General features: G+C 43.4%; 1 protein-coding gene across 6 annotated transcripts in view; it reads left to right on the top strand.

The window, feature by feature from the left end:
* The window catches only part of LOC126236933 (rho guanine nucleotide exchange factor 11-like), a 550,831-nt gene that overhangs the window by 243,532 nt on the left and 284,423 nt on the right, over nt 1-22,876 (top strand). For all 6 annotated transcript variants that reach the window (XM_049946613.1, XM_049946616.1, XM_049946615.1 and 3 more), the window contains exon 4: nt 19,525-19,577. In XM_049946613.1, coding sequence (XP_049802570.1) covers nt 19,525-19,577 — 53 coding nt within the window. The remainder of the gene's footprint in view (nt 1-19,524; nt 19,578-22,876) is intronic.

Consider the following 22,876-nt stretch of genomic DNA (forward strand, 5'->3'; position numbering starts at 1 on the left):
GACACATTTTTCCACGTTGCGGAAATTAACGCGAATGCACGGAAAGCCACTTTCGATAACTCGGAGGGGTCACAAATAGCAAACTTTCCCATATGTGGAGCAATATAAAGTTTCGGCAGCGTGTAGCTACTGATTTACTGCTTCGAAACGCTTATAGCTTTCCCAGCGAGAAGGCATCATATTCAAAAGTGCGATTCCGGAGGATCTTAAGAATGCAGCTACTAGACTCTCGTCGTTGGATAAAAACCTTTCCTAGCGATAAAACTGCTTACATGTAAGAATACGACGATATTTCTTTCAGTTTGTCGACTAAAATTTCTTGTAGCTCGCCACAGTCACGTATCCGGTGCCGATCTATTTCATTGTAGCACATATACTGTTCTGTTACTTGTTACGTACTGTATATTCTGTATGCCACTCTCCGTAATTTTTGGACTCTGCGGCTCCGTATACTACCATGGAAGTTACCCTCTGATGTCTTAAAATATGACTAATCATTCTTCCGTAGTAATATGTTGTCAGCGTCCTTCTGCAATACCTCGTCACAAACACCTCGCTACTCTTCTTTTCCATTTTCCCACAGTTGATGTTCCATTCGATACAGTTCTTTGCTCCAAACGTGCATTGTCAGAAGTCAGTCTCCAATTAAGATCTGCGTTTAATATTAGCAGACTGATTTTGGTGTGGTGTGGTGTGATCACTTACCATTGTGATCCGTTTATCGTTAGTCTCATTTATGCCAACATTCAGTATTCCATTTCATCATATTTTGTTTGTGACGTTGGTATAGGTACTTCAACTTCAGTTAGTGGCATTGGCTTAGTGTAGATTATAGTGATGATAATCGTGTCCCTGAACTTAGGTTTAACCGTCTATTTACCGAATATCTATAGCATTTTCACCAGTTATTTATTTATTCCAGTAATGCCAGTTTCCTAACAGTTCTACTTTTTATTCTGATATATATCTCGTTCATGTGCTTTAGATTTCAAGACACATTGTTCGATCTTCAGGAATGGAATGCTGTGAGAACCGTAAATGCAGTTCCATCAAGGGGGCGTCTATAAGTCGTGTCTAGCACCCTCTGGTCTCTGCGCCGATACGAAACTATCAAAATAAAAAAAAGATACAGGTGTAAGAAAATTGACTTACATTTGAATGTCATTAAACTCGACAGTCGTTTTCCTGAAATCCGAAAGTTTTGGCAGTAGACACATTTTCATGACACCTTTCCAATTACAGGCCACGTTTGTTGCAGATCCACATTATGTATCCTTAATTGGTTGTTCAATTGCCTTCTTGCGTCCCCATGCCGTTCTTCATTCCTGGTTGTTTCGCTTAGGGGGCAGTTTGCAATCCGAATGGTAGGATAGTGTCGTTAACGTCTGTTAGCTCCTCCACACTCTTTTGACAAGGCCGTTCATACCAGAATTGTTTGCTCGTCACATCTGATGATTTTATTCAAATGATGCCAAATGTGACGAGTATGTTAGATGTTTTAACAATCCATATATCAGAGGCCTTAGATTTTCCCATTGCCGAAACACTTTTGTGTATACTCCTGATAAAAGATGAATTTAGTCTTGTACTCCCTTACTTCTTCATTCAGTGGGTTCGGAAGACTGCGGTTGAGTCCACCAGTTAGTGTTTTGTTCTTTACAAACTAATCGAATAACAATTTCTTTTTCACCCCGAAAACATCTTAACGGAGATTGAAACAGGCTTCCGCCCACTACCTCGATTCCTTTTCATTTCTGTAGTGAATTTTTGGCAAGGCATCTAAACTACGCTACGGTCGCAGGTTCGAATCCTGCCTCGGGCATGGATGTGTGTGATATCCTTAGGTTAGTTAGGTTTAAGTAGTTCTAAGTTCTAGGGGACTGATAACCACAGCAGTTGAGTCCCATAGTGCTCAGAGCCATTTGAACCATCTAAACTGCTGACGAATTTGGTTTTGCATTTGGTTTTGGCCAGTGTCAAATGCGGTCCTTCGAACGCTTAATTCTTCAGGTAAAATGTAAATACCTTTGTTTGGATATGACATCACCATTTCGCATTTAATTGGCAATTATCCTATAGCATAGTATGCTCTTTCATGATATTCTCTCATCTGTGTGTACAGTTTCAGGATTTCCTCATGTATTTAATTTTTAAGAGGGCGGCCACGCATTAATTTACCAACATATTTGTTGAACTATGGAACACAGATGAACGAACTCTTAATAAATCTTTATCCACTTCGGATGAGCTTCCATAGGCAACAAACTACACACCCGCATGGCACGTACACGTGCACATGCGCGCGCGCACGCGCACCTGTGTGTGTGCACCTTGCTTAGTACTGAATACACTGATCCATACGCACCACTTCCATCATTAACAGAGAACTCAGTCATCCCTATCCAACTCAGTAAACTCTCCATACTATTTTATTTCTTCCTTAGCTTCAGATCCTCTTCATGTAAACAACGAACCCACTAAGAGCATCACCCTTTCAGTTTAGAATTTAATGCATTGAAACACAGTACCCATTTAAACAAACTCTCGGTTTTTAAAACCCTAGCTCAGACGGCATTAACGTAAAGTCCACCGCCCTTCGATGCAGCTCTTTGAAGCAGAGGCATGGCAACGGCGGCTGCATTGGCAGTCCTGACTCTGAATTTGATATCGGAATTCAGATAGCGTGCAAGGCACGTTCCGGTTGCACGATGGATTTTAGTTAGTGTCGGGCTGTTATCGTGTTCGTCAACTTCAGTCTCGGCAACTGTGATTCATGACATTCTGGCAATATTTAACCAGTATTGCTGCCGACAACAATATGAAACACAAGTTTTGACCGTTGGAAATAATTTGTAGGAAAAATATCTGCGACTAGGCAACTGAAAAATTTTGTCACGTAAGAACCTTCTCCTTTTTGTATTTTTTATTAGGCGTACAGTGGCTTCTTGTTAATGCTGGTGAGATTTCTTCTCAGATAAATATTCTTTCATTATAGTGCTTTTCTTTTTCTACATCCATTTCATACTTATTCTGGAGCACCTGTTGGTGACATATTAGGATGTTGTAATAAATCTTCGTTGCTTGTCTCTTTTCTTTAGATCTTTCAAAGGTACTTCTATTCACTAGCATTCGTTGTTTTCTCTGTAGTGACGTTGAATGATGTTGGTCTGGGTGCTAGGCTCTCCATCCCAAGTGAGCTTAGAACTTCAGACGCCTATGACCTGATCTGGTATTACAGACAGTGCAGTGCATTGTTAAGTCACTTCTCCGGAAATAGAGGTTGAATCAGTTATCGTCCGATACTGATGTACTTTGACAGTGGTGTTCAGGTAGCGCTTACATTAAAATTTGATTTTTCACTTTGTGTAACCGACCTGTGGGTAAATGGTTCTTGTGAAACACTGTTTTCTGCTAGGAACACTGTTCGTAGTATTCCGTTTATTGTGCAACAAGGCATCTGTATTACTTAAATTGTGGTAACACTTGTACAGGGCTCAGTTTGTATAATCCACGTTCCCTTCAGATTTTTGTCTGTCGGCAATAGTTGAAAGGCGAACTCTGCATCGAGGAAGTGAACACAAGTGATGAACTGATGGTTCGAATTACATATAGTGTTGCCCTCGGAAGAGCTAAAAGTGATGTCAGATGATTCGGAAGATGCATTGAGGACACAGGTGGCAATTATGAAACAAAATTTTGAATTGAATCGTTGACCTTCAGCTTTACACCTTCTGTAAGTATTTGAGGGGTACAGTCTAGCAGCTGTATGTCTGTAAAGACTAAAAATTGTACGCATGTTACGGATTTTTTTATTCGAATTAGTCTATAGGCCAGTACCACCGTCTAAAATAAGCACAGTTCTCTCGAAACACCTGTATTTATTGGTTTCTACTAGTTAGTCTTTCCCATTTTGCTGCGTAGAATTAAATTTCGTGCTTGCACAATCCCTGTGATACAGTTAAACGCTGCACATTGATTCAACTGAAGACGAATTTTTGGGTACCATCAGCAGTCACGTCACGTGTACGCAAGTCCACGGTTCAAAAACATGGAGCTGCACTTAAATATATACTGCAGTGTTATTAAAGGGTGTTCCAGCGTTCTTTCGGTCTGTTGAGAATTTGATTGTGCTTTGATGGACGAACGAACTGGGTATTAGTCGGTTCGACCGTATTTGAACTACTATACTTCCTTATATCGTTAGAATTATTACAATGCAGATGTGTGCCACTTGCCGAAAAAGCTGGAAAGCTTATCACAGTAAATGAATACTAGTAGAATAAAACCCACAGTCCCTCTCACCCTTAAACACATTAGGGAAAGCAGTGCCTGAGAAAAGCGGGTGGCATCCCCTCTATTCTATCAGTTCTCCTAGCGCCTAATAATCATTAGCAGGCAGGTTTGCGAGACGAATAAGCGTCTTCTGTAAATGTTTCCACTTGCTGCTGTTCTCATTGAGCATGGAGGCGCTGTAAACACTGTCACTTCCAGATCTGATGTATTAAGGGGTAGTCTGACGAGAAAGAGTCAGATGGGAAAATTGTAAGTAAACTGTTTATTATTTCAAAAGTAATCGCCGTAACTGTTAATACATTTATCCCACTGTAAGACAGGACGGTCAGTTCCTTCATGGAAAAATATGTGCGGTGGCCTACGTAACCATGATTATACCCAGGCGTACTCCTCTTCGTCCGAAGCAAATCGACGGCCACCAATGTCTCTCTTCAGGGCTCCAAAAATATGGAAATCGCATGCATAGAGATTGGGATTGCATGGACGACGTGTAAAGGATCCACGTGTTGCCAAGGTTGTTTCGAATACCCTGCAGAAGTTTCGCTATAGAGTCCTCAAACATCTTCTATGTTGTTGCGATCGCTCCTCATGCAATTTAGATAACCTTGGAGCCCTGAAGAAAGACATTCGTGGCTACACACATGGTTTCGTAGGCAACCGTTCACATTCTTCCATGAAGGTATTAACCGTCCTGTCTCATAGTGGCATAAACGTATTACCGGTAACAATTACGGCGATTACATTTGAAATAATAACCAGTTTACTTACTTTTTTCCATGTGTCCCGTTTTCACTTGTGTGCCCCCTTATATGGAAGCGAGGTTTGGATAGCAACAAAACAGGACGTACTATGAATCAAGAGTACGGACAAGTAGGAGGATACACAGGCAAGATAGAAATTTAAATATACAAATAAGGGCTTAATTAGGATTATGTCTCCAAATGATGAAATAGAATGATGCAGAAAGAAATGCGAAGAGCACAATAATCATAAGGAGGCTGAGCAAATCAGTAAAAAATAAGTTACAGAAACACAAACTAACAGCAAGAAGAAACACGTGGACTCAAAACCGGATGGAAGGAGTGGAACTAAATTCTGTAAGCAGGTATAACATGCAAAGCCTATTAGGTCCAGGATATGATGAATAGGATGGTAATTCTCAAAGCAGGCAGAACCGTTTGATTTTTCACTGATAGCAGACGAAACCATGTAATCTGCGTTACGTCAATCTTTTGGCAGAGTAAAGGTTGTGGCGATTTGCTAACAATCACAGCCAAGTTGTGAGAGGCAACTGAAATTCGCGTTCGGCTATTCGTCGTTGTTTCATTTTGCACAATCTGTTTGTTCGGTATCATGTGCCGAAAGTGTTCCTTTTGCTTCTGACATACGAGCTACTGTGGCGCGGACTTCAGACGTGGGAAAGCAGTCGTGCAGTTAAAGCAGATAAAGTTACACATGTGATACGTCACAAATTTTGTAGTGTTTAAACTACGGATGAGATCCAGTACTCATTACTCAGCAGTCCTGAGATAATAGTTCAATAGAAAGCCCACAATATTTTATACTGCAGTGCTGCATCTACCGGCAGCTACTTCGTGACTATTAAAGTAATGAGAGCTCACTGAGTAACAGCTACCGTTTATCGTAGGTTACTTCCATTTATCACCGAGCAGATGGTAAACTGATTTATTGACTTGGGTCATGAATCTTGTTAAAGGTTTATTGGCGCTACATATGCTGTCTATAATTCTAAACAAATGAAACGAAAGAATGCATGGAGGTCCAATATTATTTCTCTCTCACATACAAATGTTCATTGTATGAAAATTTTTCGAAGAAGGGGTGCTGCATTCTAAAATATTATTAGAGAGCTTTAAGTACTAGAACTACTGAGCAATAATAGCAATAGGTAAGCGTAGTCTTGGTTTGAAGTATGACAGCTTAGCTCTCTGCGACGAGGTTCTTGAACAAATGCTTCACCTAGTTCATGGCTAGTCAGATTCGTCGCCTCGATCTTTCGGCAACTTCCTCTATCATGAACGTCAGGCGATGTTTCAGTAGGCCGTTAGGTACTTTCGTTGGCCAGCGTTCTTCTGGGGGTCAATTCACATTTGGGAGGAAAAGTGCCGGTTCGTAGACAGTAAAATCAGAAGAGACACTTCCCGCGTACATAGCAGTCGTAGCTACTGTATGGTCTCGAACATAACACGTCTGTACGCAATATCTTCTGCATAATTGCATCGTTTATTTAGTAGTGAATGAAACGTGCTCGCGTAATCTTGAAGGAAGAAAATGGCTCGTGAAAGGTCGGTCTTTTTTTTCAGCCTCAGTCCGTCACAATTTCTAACCAAACAATACTCGAATAGTTTTCGTTTCAAGGGCAGACAACTCAACAAAATAACTGATGCTTTTCTTGTCAGCACATGCGGCGTCAACAAAAATGTTTGTGTTTGTAGAACAGACCTCGTTTAATACACGGAGGCCATGAAGAATGTGTTCCAGTAACAGGCTACTTTGCGAGTTATTTCCAGTAACGAAATGTTTTTGTAAATCGTTCTGGCTATCTGGTTCCTGTGCATTTCGCGATAGGCGTCCAGTTGCTTGATTCGTGGTAGCGGTGCCTTCGGGAAAGAACTGATATTTCTTCGGTAACAAAACCGGCAAAATACGCTTTTCTGAAGTTGGTAAGCATTAAGACTACTTCACAAGATTCAGCCGCGTAATAATAATTCTTTGCTTCACCGTTGTATGCAGTTTTGAAGCAGTACATGAAGGGGACTTACTGTAATAATTTGCTGCGAAAGCGCGCTTTCCAAAGTAGAAAACAGCACGCTGTAACACTAGCTGCCGTCTTTCATATTTCCAGACGATGAGCGACTCAGGCGATTCACCTAGCGATCAGAAAAACAAGAGGGGGAAAAAATTGGCTTCCCTCACTCCAGTTCATCACTTTTGTGTCCATAAAGTTGTTTCATTAAGGATCCCACACTATTGTCGATAACAAAAGAAGTGCAATCCCTGCACTAGTAATGGGAGATTTGTTACTACCTGACTGCCTCACAGATAAACGTAGCCATCAGCTGTGCCCCATCTTCGGCTTAATAACACGTCGGTATTATGCTGCCACTTACTAGGAGTTCGTTACTGTTCCTCTTTCGTTACAGACCAGCCAAGGACAATGGTTAAGCTACGAAGTTAGCTTTGTGTTTTCACAGTACTCGAGCAGTTCATTTTTCTTTAATTTCTTATGCTGTCCTTCTTCCTAATCTTTCTGGAATCGTTTTGTTTTCTCACTTCTTAATTTTTTTTCTATCTTTTGTACCGTCTTCATTTTCTTATTTACGCCATTTTCTTGTAGTCTTCATGCACTTTCCTAAGCAGGTTGGATTTTCCTTTTAATGTTTAAAAACACTGTGCATTTTTCCTTGTGAGTCTACCAGGACTCATTCGTTGGATGTGTCCACCGAGTATTAATCTCTTCCTAATTGCGCATGCAATTTTTTCGTACTTGCTTGTGTACTTGGGTGTTACTTCACTGATTTTTTTCTGTTCTTCTGTTTCCTGATGCCTTCCTCACAATGTTCTTCGTATATTTTCTGATTTTTTTTCCTTTTCTTTTACCATTATGTAAATCACAATGAAACAATCAGGCGGTTAGGGCAACCTATAATCGGGAACTGTTACGTCTTCTTAATTACACTTCCTGCTGAATTATATAAATTTCGAGATTCCCGACAAACCGTAGCTCATGTGTTACATGGATTCACATTGTACTGCCGATCACAAGCGGAGTATCTGAAATATTTCACCTTCGAAACTGAAGTACTATGTAGATAACCCTACATATATTTACAAACAACATCAGCACCGGAGTTCAGGAAAAGAGCTTTGCCATCAAATAATAAGTTACCGAGTCTACTGATAAGTGAACACTTCATATAAATCTGGGGTAGGTAAACAGATTTTTGTAAGGTTGGCCACTGCACCGGAGATAATCGTTTTGAAACACATCAGATAACGTCAGATATTTTACACGTAAACGTATAGCGGAATTACAATACAGTACACACTCTTTCGCTTAGTCCACAGTGAGAATAGTGGACGCAACTAGAATCCTACGTACTCGCCCAGAGACCGTTAAGTCAGTTAGCGTCTCCGACAAGCAAAGGAGGGATCACCGGATGGCCAAATACACTCATCAAAGGCGCTGTAGGAAGGCTCGAAATTTAGGAAGGGCCAGTGTGTGCAAGACTAGGAATTAGAAGCCGCCGCCTCATTTCCCCGTCTGGTACGTAGCGCTGATGTAATAATGTCAACGCCTCCCATTCGACAGCTATCGCGACATTACGAAGTATCGACGTTGCTATGATGGACATTGCCATGGCTCAGAGAACAAAATAATACTGAGTACCAGTCAACGAACTCGTAACCGAAGTTGGCGGCATCCTCTTCCGGTACTCGTTTAGCCTAAAAAGGGACCACACCAACTTCCCATCACCGATTTAATTCATATTGACATCATGTGAACTTCAACACATGTGTACAGGAAAACGCAACTCTTACCCATTTCGAGAAAATCGAATTTTACGCGAATTAATGTATTTTGTGTCATCGTGCTACTCGAGAAGTACCTTGCCGAGCAAATGAAGCGATTAGTTTCAGGAGCGCGAGGTCCATGGGTCGAATTTCCCTGCCTGCACTTCTTTCATTTCCTTCCACATAATTTTTTATGACTGTTCAGGCTGTGTTTATTTAATGATACATCTATTACTTTCATAATCTCCATCTTGAAAAGGGGATAAATTTGGACACAACTATCAATCATATCATGTAGACATTTTATTTATGTTATGTACCGGAGTGGAAATGACGTGTAACGTATAGAGCACAGTACGAATCAGGATGATACTAACATAGAAACAAGGGGGGACAATGATTTCGATATACAGCACTTACAATGAACGGTGAATGTTTGCATATGCATGGTTTTTTCCATGTGTCTGTTGCAAAACAATTTTAGGTTACATTCGGTGCTCATCATCACACACTTACGCGCGTATACATGCTGTTAGAATTACATGGGAATGAAATAAAATGAGTAGCGGAAACAAGATTCGATCCACAGACTTCATGCTTATGAAACAAAGCCCTTACTAGCCTGGCTGCTGAATCCTTGATTTCTATCGGCCATACGAAGTATACAAGAACTCCTAAAATGTTCGAACTCGCTTTCATCGAAGACGGTTGAGAGTTGTCTTCCTGTTCATGTATGTCTTAAGTCCTAGACGTTCTCCATACGGCCTATCAATATGAATCAAATCGGTGAGGGGAAGTTAGTTTGGTCCGCTTGTTAGCTGTTTTCCCAGTTCTGGTTACTTCGTAATAACAAGGAAAACACACACACACACACACACACACACACACACACACACACACACACACACACACACACACACACCTTTGTAATGAAGCATTTCACTTAGAAGTAATATTAAGACTGCAAGATCAGCGACTTGTTGGTTCCTTGAATTTAGCCATCACTGATAAACATGAAGATACACATTAATGAAAATACCATCGTAAAGGAAGAGAGGGCAAAGGAATCTGAGAGACGCGCATAATAATAATAATAATAATAATAATAATAATAATATCTGTAGTGCTATGTCGACTTTCAGGGTACAGTTTTGTGAACACCGTTGGTTTTGTTTTAAATAGATGACCGTCCCGTTGCACGTGTAGCGTGTTGGGGTCTGCCTCCATCCGTTAATTGATGCCTCTGTGTGCACGGCGAAATGCGAGCAGCATTCCGCTTAATGAGAGCCGTTTAGAGGCGGCGACCACGCGCGGGAAACTGGAGCGGCAATTAAAATTAGTAACCGAAGCTGCCCGCGTCAACAGCGCCGCAGTCACTGACGTCAGACCGCCGCAGGTGCTAGGCTCTTTCTGCCTGCGCCTGCGCCTGCTCCTGCGCTCCGCTCCGCGGTACCTCTCCTAGCGCGACGCTGCCTCTGGTTACATAAGCTGCTCCAGTGCCTAGTGACGGCGGCGGGGGATGGGGGCACGTGTCAATACCGCAGCCCTGATAGCTCGTCTTTGGTCTCTTCTTCTTGCGAAACTAGGACAGAGCCACATTGACGCTCTGTCTACACAAACTGCAACCTATGTGCCCCCGTCATGGAAGTTTAAAGTAGTAAAAATATTTTTGTTTTGATCGTGAGGTGAAGACCATAAGCCGGCCGAAGTGGCCGTGCGGTTAAAGGCGCTGCAGTCTGGAACCGCAAGACCGCTACGGTCGCAGGTTCGAATCCTGCCTCGGGCATGGATGTTTGTGATGTCCTTAGGTTGGTTAGGTTTAACTAGTTCTAAGTTCTAGGGGACTAATGACCTCAGCAGTTGTGTCCCATAGTGCTCAGAGCCATTTTTTTGAAGACCATACTACAGTCGTGACAACTGCATTTTTCGGCGGACATCTAATACGCCTTAGGTCAGCATTTACATACGAAACCACACTCTTCGCGTAAAATTTCCACTGGCATTTCAGTTCCCAAAATCGCCAAGACTTGGAGAATGATGATTAACGGAATTTGGGGGGTTTAAAGTAAGTTCGATTTCTGATTTACCCAATTACACCCAAACCAGAACTCTCATACTTCCTGTCGACCGCACAGATTCTTGGCCTGTTCAAGTTGGCGAAAACCATTTTCACATAACTTCATTCGTTCACAAAACACTGTGAGGAACTTGAAAGATACCTGGAGTCCATAGTATATGATAGAAGGCTTGCTGACTTACGGCGTCGTAGCAAAGTAAAGCGGTCGCGCTGAGCGTTTTAACGGTAAATCCAAAATTTAAAGAACATCGTTTTTGATACGACTGTATTTTTTAAAGAAAATATTTTTGGTTGTAGTAACTACTTTACTACCAATGGAAACAACCCCAAAAACTTGTCAACATCCGTATTACTGAATTACGACCGTTGTAGACATGGTTGTAGCGAAATACCGTGGCTGCTGTACCAATATTCGTAGGTGAACAACATCGGAACAGTGAACTAAAGCTATGACCGTAACAATACAGGTTGTAAACGCAGTAAGGAACGTTAAGTCCCAAACGAAAATTCTTTTCGTTTTTATTCCATCAATACGTCAAATCGTATTTTGTGCAGTAAAATTGTACAAAATTTTATAACAAACTTTGTGTTGGGTTCTAGGCTTCTAATTGGAAAAATGGATTAAAGCACTGTTTTTGGAAATTAGTCATCACAAAGTTTTCCGCACAGCGCTCCCACCACAGGCTCAGCCTAGGGAGCCTTAGACGTAAAGTCCAGTCTCGAACCAGGGCACTTGTTTCAGTAGGATTCATCTACGGAATAAGTGAGCAAAATTTATTGACTTCCTCATTAACTGTGCTTTCCTAAACTGGAAGTATCTCTTTTCCTGACAGATCTTGTTTACTGTTGGTAAATACGCTCCGTTACGAGAATGGGTGGGGTATTTTTTGACAGTAAGCGGAACGGCAACCTTTCACGTTTTGTAGCTTTGGTCGGTTTGTTCAGTTAAGCGGATTCCCACACTTCTGTCGATAAATAAAGGACTCCGAAGTTACGGTACAGCTACAAATGAGAGAAACGAATGTTGCCATTAGGTACTAATGGAAGCCTCTGTTCAACTACACAGTTAAAGTGTGTGATATGCAGCATATATATAACTATGCCTCCCATGCGCGATTTTACCAGAAATGCTCACAGCGCCACTTAACACTTTCTAGACTGGTGTCGCTAGTGTCTACTCACAGGTGTGCACTGCACAGACTCGTCTGAATCCTGTCAAAGCAATGGTAGCGCATCCAGATACTGTTGTTCGGACTCAGTACTATAATTGACTTCCGTAGACCGTGGATGGTGGCAAGATTGATGATACGCATTCTTCTCGTACGACGCACAGCTGCGCTTACCGAGAAACAATCGACGTTGGAGACATGGAAACCTTAATGACTTACGCCAAGAACCTCTGCGTAATGTGAAAATAAAAGCGTTGTGTGCGGTCGGGGTAGCACCAATTACTGACATATATTTACACCATTCCGTAGCTTCAGATTGCGATGTGACATGCTTATTTCCCCACGGAACTAATTATACCTAGGGTAATTTCATGCAGGGCACGGTTAGCTAATACGTCAGACAATATTATGACGGTGTTTTCAACATTAGAAAAAGTGTTTGAGGATGAGCCTATCCAGCATGCACAGACTGCTGTAGCCAGTTACTGTACTGCCGTCGAGCAAGAGAATCTGAGCTGATCAGTTTGCTCTACTACCGATCTATACCTACATGCATACTCCGTAGCCATCATACGGTGTATGGCGGAGGGTACCTTCTAAAACGCAGTCATTCCCTTTTCCATTCCACTAGCAAATAGAGCAAGGAAAAAACTTAGTGTCTGTATTCCTCTGTACGAGCCCCTATTTCTTTTATCTTATCTTAGCGGTCCTCAGTCGAAATGGGTACGTTGGCGGCAGGAGAATGGTTCTGAATTCCACTACAAACGCTGGTTCGCTAAATTTTGTCAGTAGTTTTTCGCAGAAAGAACTTAGTCTTCCATCCAGGGATTTTCAGTTGAGTTCACGAAGCATCTCTGTAATCCTCGAGTGCTGATCGAACATACCGATAATAAATCTGGCAGTGGGCCTGTGAAGTTCTTCGATATCTTCTTTCAATCCGAACTGGTGAGGATCCCAAACACTCTAACGCTACTGAAGAATGGGTCGCACTAGTGTTGCATAAACGGTCTCCTTTGCAGATGAACCATACTTAGCTTAAAATTCTCCCAATAAACCAAAGTCGGCTGCTCGCCTTCCCTACTACCTTTCTTATCGTGGTTGTTTCATGTCATCTCTCTTTGCAACGTTACGCCTAGATACTCAGTCGACGTAACTATGAAGCAGCATACCACTAGTGTACATTCGAACATTACCGGCTTGTTCGTCCTACTCACATGGATTAACTAACATTTTTCTACATTTAGAGCAAGCTACCACTTACATTCTATATGGATACTCTATGCAAGTCATATTGTATCGTCCAACAGTCACTAGACAACGACACTTCGTCACACACTACAGCTTCATCAGAAAAGTCGTTGACTGGGACTCACCCTATCCTTCAGATCGTTGTTGTAGCTGTCCTACCACACTTCCTCGGGTTCTCTGGACAATACCCATATCCTTGATGGTTTCATTTCGCGTTTCTGCGCAAGTGCAAGAGAGAGAGAGAGAGAACTAACTACAACTAGTTGCCAGGACCGCCTGTCACACTGGCTGTGGCTGAATGGTTGTGCACTGCGTTTCGGGGTACTAGTTTCTGCGCAACGCCAGAGATGCTTACCCCATGCGTGGAACATCCCCCATCGCCACAGCCGCTGGCGTAAAGAAAAGTAGCTCAATTTATTTAAACTTTTCGTCACTAGCTCGGTTAGCGATTTTTCCTAATACGAGTAATATGCAGATCATTAGTTCAACACTTATGCATAGTATACCATCGTTAATTTTATAATATGCCATAAATACCCGAAACCTGATTTTAGAGCGTCCTTTCGATAAGAAACGTAATTTTGTCGGTGATTAGTTCAGAAGGTTCGACACGTCTACTTCACCCCCACCCTCCTCCCACCATCCACCCTCACCTCACCACCTATATTCCTTATTTTATATAATGTTGGCGTCAGATTTCTCACTCTTAAGTCATTTCAGCTACTCTGTTAGACTTAACGCTATAACATAATACGCAAAGCCAATTTTCTGCTGAGTGCTAATAAAGTAGATTTTCCGCTTAGGTGAGTGAACTCCCGTCTGGTTCTGACAACCAGAGGTGACATCGGTCTTCAGGTGCGTTTACACCTGTGCACCTTGTGGCTAGTCGCCGTGCACCTGTGGCTTGCCCACAGGGAAGCAGAGGCGCCCAGTGTGAACACAGCTGTAAATGCAATCCACACGCACGCTCATATTGAGGAAGAGGCATGCACATCAACGCGTGCCACTACTTGCATGTAGCGCAAGCACAGTTGCATGGCGATTAGCCGCAAGACGCACCTTAAGAGCATTTCTGAGACAGATCAGAATTTCAGCTGAAATTAAATACGCCAGACGAGTCCTAAATGCGTTGTGGCGTTTCATTCATGTATTAACTGTTATTTTTGATCTTCATGCTCATTTTTAAAGTTGGGTTCATATGCAACAGTGTGACTGTAAGACCAGTTTACCATGTGAAACCACTTCACCAAAGCCAGTTATTGTTTTCACTCGAAGAAGGTGGTAAACTATCTACAGTAAATCTTTCGTGGTTCCCTAATGGAAGAAAATGTAAAAATTTCAGTGTGTGATATGTTGTAGCCTCTTGATGTCGGTAGCGTCATGGGTCCTGCTTCTCCCTACGCCTGCTCAATTCCGAGCGCTATAAAAACAGGCGATTTGCTGTAGGATTACTCATTCCTGAAACGTTATACCCTTCCTTCGCTCACAGAACTATTCCTTCAGGATTTACAGAAGTACGCTATTGCACGTTATGCTATAGTACAGTGCACCGTAGTGAAGAGACCGGAAGAGACCGACGAATGCCACGCGACGCAGCTCGAGTGCTTTGCGCGTGGTGCTCAGTGCCAATGCATGTTTGACTGCATGTCGTACTTGAAGCAGACGAAAATGTACGAAGGTTACGGCCGGACAGTTCGAGGCTGACAACTTAACGCGCCGCTTGGTATGATGGGAGGCGTTTTAATCTGTCAGCGGACGCAGACGGCAGCAAGTAGCATGCGTGCTTACTGGCGGCTGGTGGCTGGGGGTTTGTTGTGAGAGTGCGGGCGGCCATCCGTCAATAGTGACAGCCAGCCGCGGCCTCGCCGGCCCTCCTACAAATAATGGCACGTGTCCGCGCCGAGCGCCGGAATCTCTTTCCGCTGACCAGAGATCTTTACAGGCTGATCATTAGCTTTCTGCTGTTCCCCTTAAACAAGCTGATACTTGTTCCGTCCCTTATGTTAGGAAACATTCAGACTAGAGATAAACACGGAGAGGAATTTCACCTTATGCAAGACACCTTTATAGGTCTTCGCCCAGACATGTTTCAGCACTCCTTATACTGTTTTCAGTAGGTTAATTCGTGTATTTTCCTTCTGAAAAATTGCTGTTACATGTTATCGAACTTCCCCGAATGGGGGACTCCGGCTCACAACGCCGTACGCTCATTTCCATTTTTTTCCCTTTGTTTAACGCAACTTTTTGTACAGAATATATACATTTGTAAAACCAGTGACTGTTGTCAAATATTTTGCATTGGTTTGCATGCAGTACAGTCAACGTGTATCACAGAGTAGAGGCAGTGGATGTCGTTTACACTCCTGGAAATTGAAATAAGAACACCGTGAATTCATTGTCCCAGGAAGGGGAAACTTTATTGACACATTCCTGGGGTCAGATACATCACATGATCACACTGACAGAACCACAGGCACATAGACACAGGCAACAGAGCATGCACAATGTCGGCACTAGTACAGTGTATATCCACCTTTCGCAGCAATGCAGGCTGCTATTCTCCCATGGAGACGATCGTAGAGATGCTGGATGTAGTCCTGTGGAACGGCTTGCCATGCCATTTCCACCTGGCGCCTCAGTTGGACCAGCGTTCGTGCTGGACGTGCAGACCGCGTGAGACGACGCTTCATCCAGTCCCAAACATGCTCAATGGGGGACAGATCCGGAGATCTTGCTGGCCAGGGTAGTTGACTTACACCTTCTAGAGCACGTTGGGTGGCACGGGATACATGCGGACGTGCATTGTCCTGTTGGAACAGCAAGTTCCCTTGCCGGTCTAGGAATGGTTGAACGATGGGTTCGATGACGGTTTGGATGTACCGTGCACTATTCAGTGTCCCCTCGACGATCACCAGTGGTGTACGGCCAGTGTAGGAGATCGCTCCCCACACCATGATGCCGGGTTTTGGCCCTGTGTGCCTCGGTCGTATGCAGTCCTGATTGTGGCGCTCACCTGCACGGCGCCAAACACGCATACGACCATCATTGGCGCCAAGGCAGAAGCGACTCTCATCGCTGAAGACGACACGTCTCCATTCGTCCCTCCATTCACGCCCGTCGCGACACCACTGGAGGCGGGCTGCACGATGTCGGGGCGTGAGCGGAAGACGGCCTAACGGTGTGCGGGACCGTAGCCCAGCTTCATGGAGACGGTTGCGAATGGTCCTCGCCGATACCCCAGGAGCAACAGTGTCCCTAATTTGCTGGGAAGTGGCGGTGCGGTCCCCTACGGCACTGCGTAGGATCCTACGGTCTTGGCGTGCATCCGTGCGTCGCTGCGGTCCGGTCCCAGGTCGACGGGCACGTGCACCTTCCGCCGACCACTGGCGACAACATCGATGTACTGTGGAGACCTCACGCCCCACGTGTTGAGCAATTCGGCGGTACGTCCACCCGGCCTCCCGCATGCCCACTATACGCCCTCGCTCAAAGTCCGTCAACTGCACATACGGTTCACGTCCACGCTGTCGCGGCATGCTACCAGTGTTAAAGACTGCGATGGAGCTCCGTATGCCACGGCAAACTGGCTGACACTGACGGCGGCGGTGCACAAATGCTGCGCAGCTAGCGCCATTCGACGGCCAACACCGCGGTTCCTGGTGTGTCCGCTGTGCCGTGCGTGTGATCATTGCTTGTACAGCCCTCTCGCAGTGTCCGGAGCAAGTATGGTGGGTCTGACACACCGGTGTCAATGTGTTCTTTTTTCCATTTCCAGGAGTGTATTTACAATACCTCTGAAGGTTGTAGTTTCGTAGTACATTTGGAAATAAACTGGATGTATCCATTTGTTTCCATACCTCACGTAAAGCTATTAGATGTCGTGTTATTTAGCGTGTTAAAGATTTTGATGTGCTGTTTTTACTTTGTTTGTGACGAGATAACAAGCCTATTTATTTCCCTTTTGTCATCACAGATGCGTTTTGTAGAATGTGTTCGCTAACCACAGAGTTCCCGTCGCCATGGCGTGGTGTTGTTGGTGTGCAGTGTTCATTTGTTTCGTGGCAAGTGTGTTTGGGATATTGCACGCGGATTTAAGTGCTGTTGTTGAGTGTGTGTGTGTGTGTGTGTGTGTGTGTGTGTGTGTGTGTGTGTGTGTGTGTGTGTGTTTTGTTTGCTAGTGGGGGGCTAGGGAGGGAAGGAAAGAGGGATAAAGTTGTGGATTGGCATGTTGAGTGAATGGTGTGCAGTATGGAGAGAAGGGAATTTAACCTTAGAATCTGATCATACACAGTTTCTGAGTGGGTGTTATTTATATAGGTCTTCTATTGTGGCAAAGAGGGTTTTATTGCACAGTGATGTGTTTTCACGTAGACTTTCTTTCCTTGAGCTATTAATTTTTAGATGTGATAGTTTCTTCTGTTTTCAGTTTTTTGGAATAAACTGTCCAGTTCTAAGGATTTTTAGGTCGGTTTGTATGTTAGTGGGGTGGTGGTTCTGTGCTCCTAACTGATCCAAATGTACTACAAAACTATAACCTTCAGAAACATCATAAATAAACAATATAGAATGCCTCAACTTAGTGATACATGCCTTAACTCTGTAAGCAGACCAAAGCAAAATATTTGACAATAACTTCTCATTTTACAAATGTGAATATAGCTTACCGAAAGTTTCTTTGAAGGTTAACATGTAAAAACAATTTTGGGGAACATAAATAAACCCACGGATGATAGCATAAAAAGTGCTGAAATACGTCGGGATGAAAACAAAACTAGAAAGGTGTCCTGTCCAAGACTGAATTCCTCTCCAGTTTTCTTAGCAAGCACAGAAATAAGAACTGCAACATTCACATTATGATCGAGGTGAACATTCGTAGTTGATCGGTCCAGAGTCGAATTAGTGCTAAAAGCTGACGTTACTTTGACGTACGTATGCTCTACCTGCAAAGACGCGAAGGTTTTTTCTTTCATTCGTAACACTTAACATACATTCGTTGCCAGGTATATGAAATTTTTTAAAGACAGAGCGCTGATAGTTGAATTTCGTGGTTTAGCAGGTGTCCATCCCTGTTTCTCGTCCACGACCTCCATCCCTCCTGTTCGTCCTCCATTCCTGTTGGTCTGTCCTCATACTTGCAGTTCAAAGTCTGAGGTACTGGAAATTCCAGACAAATTTCGTTCCTGTTATTCATGTGAAACTGGCTTTTTCTGCTTCGTTATGTACTATCTGCTCAGACAAGAAGCCGACATAGATTTTCGCCTGGAAATGATTTGTAATCCAAAGATTAATCCCTGTCCACTAGTCTCGTTCCACAGTCGTCATTGGCTTGCTTATAATAAGTGTACCGTGGGCGTCACAAACTCGGTTGTTGGACCAAACGTAAGTGTCCCCCCACCCCCCACCCCGTTGCGGGCGGATTACCGTCGTAAGTTCTACGACAGAACGTGATCCTCGCGAGCTTGGATCAGACGTCTCTGTTCGAACGCTGCTGTTCAGATGACATGGGATGGCAGATGTGCAAAAATTAATACTGTGCGTCAACAGGGTCTCCTACGCCGGTATATAATGTATGATCACAAAAAATTGAGCAATTTGAAGTCTGTACTGAAATGACAATGACCATCAATGTACGCGGTCATCGGACTATGTCATCTGCCTTCTGAGTGAGCGTTTGACTTTTCGCAAAGTGGTGGTGGTAATGGGAGCCTAAAACTTTCTTCCTATATCTTCGGTGTTACCTTAAATTTAGAACTAGTAAGAACTATCGGCAGCTTAATGCAAATTAAAAACGAGGACAGGCATTTATGCATGCGACAGTCTAAATTTACCCCTCCCCCTACCACCACCCTTTACTTCCTCCCACATCCCCCACCCATGAGAAATTTCATTGATCGTCCCCTGGCATGGGACACAAACTACTACAAACAGAACCGTCAAAGAGGCACTCTTGATGCAGGCGGGAAATCGCTAATGACTCACAGTCAAGCGTGTTCACGCCAGGTCTCCCTTTAACGTTCAGCGCCGTGCATAACACTATGGGAAAAATAAGTTACCCATTGCCATCTTTCTCGCCCATGGAATTGTGTGATGGATGACACCTATACTTACTTTTTTCCTGTTCATTTCAGTGCTTTTAATGCCTTCCTAAATGAACTGCCACTTCTTTGTAGGTAATAATTATTTTTAATTTTTATTTTACAGAGGCAGCTGCGAGAGCGGCGGAAAACGAGTGATCCGAACCTCTCGAAGACCAAGTAAGTAACACAATTTGTATTTATCTTTTAGGATACTTCATATCGATTTGTTTATTGCATCGAAGCAGTATATTAACTGGTGGTCTCGACTGTGGACTCGTATTACATCATAAATCTGGAAAGTGAAATCCAAATTTGTTTGGAATTTCGTTGTAAATCAACTAAGTAAAGCTTACTCCAGCAGCTACAACTGTTTTTGGACTGTATTGTTGCCAGGCCCTGTCGAGCTTAATCGTTGGAACTAAGTGCACGCAACAGGAGGACGCGCGCAGGAAGAGTAAAGCACCTCACATAATGTATAAATAATAAACGTTCGTCATGGTTTTCCGTAATCATTAAATTTGTTCTTTTTTTACCCATTGGTGTTTAATATTCTTTATTTTAGCGGATTAGAAAATTTCGATCGACCGATCGTCCCCCCCCCCCCCCGGTCTCATTAACAGGAACACACACTTCGTTTATCGTTCTTATATGTCACATTGAGGTCTTATCCGTAAATGTGGAAAGACAACACAATGCTTACCTTAATGCTTCGTTCGGGAAAGAGCCACGTTGACAATGTCTGGCTTTCTCCTTTAAAGTGTGTTCTTCGCATTACTTCAAACAATGGGTTGACGCGAGCCCTGCCCTCGTTGAACTAAAGAAATTCTCCTTTCTAATCTCATCCTCCTATGGCGAAGACAAATAAAAATTGTTTTTGTTTAGCGAGTAGAGATCTGTTCCCTTGGAGGATTTAAAAAATGTACAACAGGTTGTCATTTTTTTCTGTCTTGAAGAAAATTACACAAACGAAAGTTTTCTTACATTTCGGAACTGTCTTCGAATACATGGCGTAGTATAGTAGAGGGGAATTACAAATTTTGAAAGAGTTTCTTTTTTGCTTCTAAACTGAAATGTGTCACCGTATTAAAAGCTCATATATTTTGCTTCTGTAAGTAATGGATTATTATGGAGGATTATTCTGGATCTTCTGTAAGTATCGTTTTAAGTGAGAAGTTACTTGTTACACTAGCAATTCAAGTAACAGTCCTCGTCTTGGAATCTCGCATTATATTCTATACCTCTGGGCAACATAAGGCAAACGCTTCCTGCTCGTGTCAGAAGTTAGTGTACCTAACTGGGACTGGAACCCAGTTTTCTATCTACTGCTGATATTGCGCTGCTGGTTGCGTTGGCGGAGCGCGCCTCCTAGACCGGACCTCAGTTCGAGAATAGGTACTTAGATACCCTGTCCGACCGTCCACATTTAGCTTTTCCGTGGTTTTTTTCCTAAATCGCTAAAGGTAAATGCTGGCAAGGTTCGTTTCAAAAGGCACTACCGTTTTTTTATTTATTTATTTTTTTCTTTTTTTTCCATCCTTCCGCCAGTCTGAGCCTGTACTGTCTTACGGACTTGCTCACCGACCAGACGTTGAAACTTGATCATTCTTTCTCCTCTTGGAATGACCCAAAACGTAACTGTCTCCTCTCCGTAGGTTGGAGACAGTTACACATCTACACATCTACCCCGCAAGCCACGTTACAGTGTTCGGCAGAGGGTACCTCTTCTTATCACTATCGTTTTATCCGTATTCTTGTTCCATTTGCGAACGTCGACAAACTTTGTTATGAGCTCTAATCTGTGTTTTTTTTTTTTTTTTTTTGATCGTGGTCATTTGACGGGACTTCTGTGTGAAGAAGTAATAGGTTGCCCAAATCTTCTTCGAACGTACGCTCTCGGAATTTCAAAAGTAACCTCTGTGATACGCAGCGAGTCTCTCTTTGTCAATTGCTACGCGAATTTGTTGAGTGTCTACCCAAGTCAGTCGCGCTTGTTAAACGATCCCGTGACGCAACGTGTTCGTTGGATCTACTCTATCTCGACTTTTAGTAGTACTTGGTAAGGGTTCCAGACCGATGAATATTCCTCAAGAGTCGCCCGAACATGTACTTTGTAAGCCACTTCTTTCATGGTTCCTTAACATTCTTCCAGTGACTCAGAATCGGGCATGTGCTTTCCCTACTGTTTGTTGTCTGTGGTCGTTCGGCTTTAGGTAGTTCCGGACGGTTATCCGTCCATATACTACGATTGTTACTGTTTCCAATGATTCTTCACCTACAGCGTAATGAATCTCCACCTCTGTTTGTGCGCAGTACTTAAATGCAGTATCAGCTGCCAGTATCTGCTTCAGTCATCGATCGTGCTATGTCTTACTGCATTTCGCATCCTTTGGCGACTTTGCAACCTTCCCGTAGACAACAGGATCGTCTGGGAACACCCTCATAGAACTTCGGAAGTTATCCACACTTCATTAGCGGAACGTGACTTTTGACGTCTGTCATACTACATAGAACAATAATTGAGGACTGTGTATGTTACCAAATTATACCATTATCTTTCAGAAATTAAGTACACAACAAAACATTACCTCCTCGATCGTTCACATACAAAGAACTGACACGTGCGACCATTATCGAAAACAAAGTGGAAACAATCATGGATCCCGTCATGCTGGATGCTTTTCGTTGGACTTAATAGATTAAGTAATGTGAACGACCTCTCTGAACGTTTATCACTGCCTGACACGTGGCATGGTCTGTAGAAGTCTACAGAGGTCACCATGTGGAATTTTTTCCCATTGACAGCCCATGAGAGTTCTTGGTGTGTCTTCGGTGGAACAGTACGACCACGAATACATATCAAGCGTGTCCCACATATGCACGATGGCGTTTGGATGGGGACTCACCGCCGACTTTTCCATTAGTTCACTATCCAGGCTTCGAATGACATCCCTGCTTACGCCCGCCACATAAGCCCTAGCGTTAGAAGGAATTCGGGGCCACAATCATATGCATCTGGCAGCACATGGTTCATCAGGATATGTTCTAAGTACTGCTTGACGGTAAGGCGACCGTGGGCATCGAGAAGATACAAATGGCTGTCGTCAATTACGCCTCCCCACAACACCACACAACCTTTCTTCGCACATGAACAAGAGCATCACGTTGCGTGAGAGGAAATGTGGACTCGTCTGTGAATAACACATTTCGCCAGTGAAGAAGTTGTCAGTTGGGCAGAACTATCCGCGAACTGAACGATGATGTCAGTCGCGGTACTCCAACAGGTGGTCTGGGTCGTACGGTCCCTTCTCGTAACCTTTTCAACACATCCGATCGGACACAGTGGCCCTACTGAGATACCTGGCGGTATCCTTACGATGCCGAAACGCAGAGACGGCCAGATAAAGTCCTCATTTGGGGGTTGAAATGCGTCGGCGACCTTGTCAACCTCGCCTTGTGTACTGACCTCTCACTCTGTA

Source organism: Schistocerca nitens, chromosome 2 (genome assembly GCF_023898315.1).
Source record: "Schistocerca nitens isolate TAMUIC-IGC-003100 chromosome 2, iqSchNite1.1, whole genome shotgun sequence".
NCBI classification, from domain to species: domain Eukaryota; kingdom Metazoa; phylum Arthropoda; class Insecta; order Orthoptera; family Acrididae; genus Schistocerca; species Schistocerca nitens.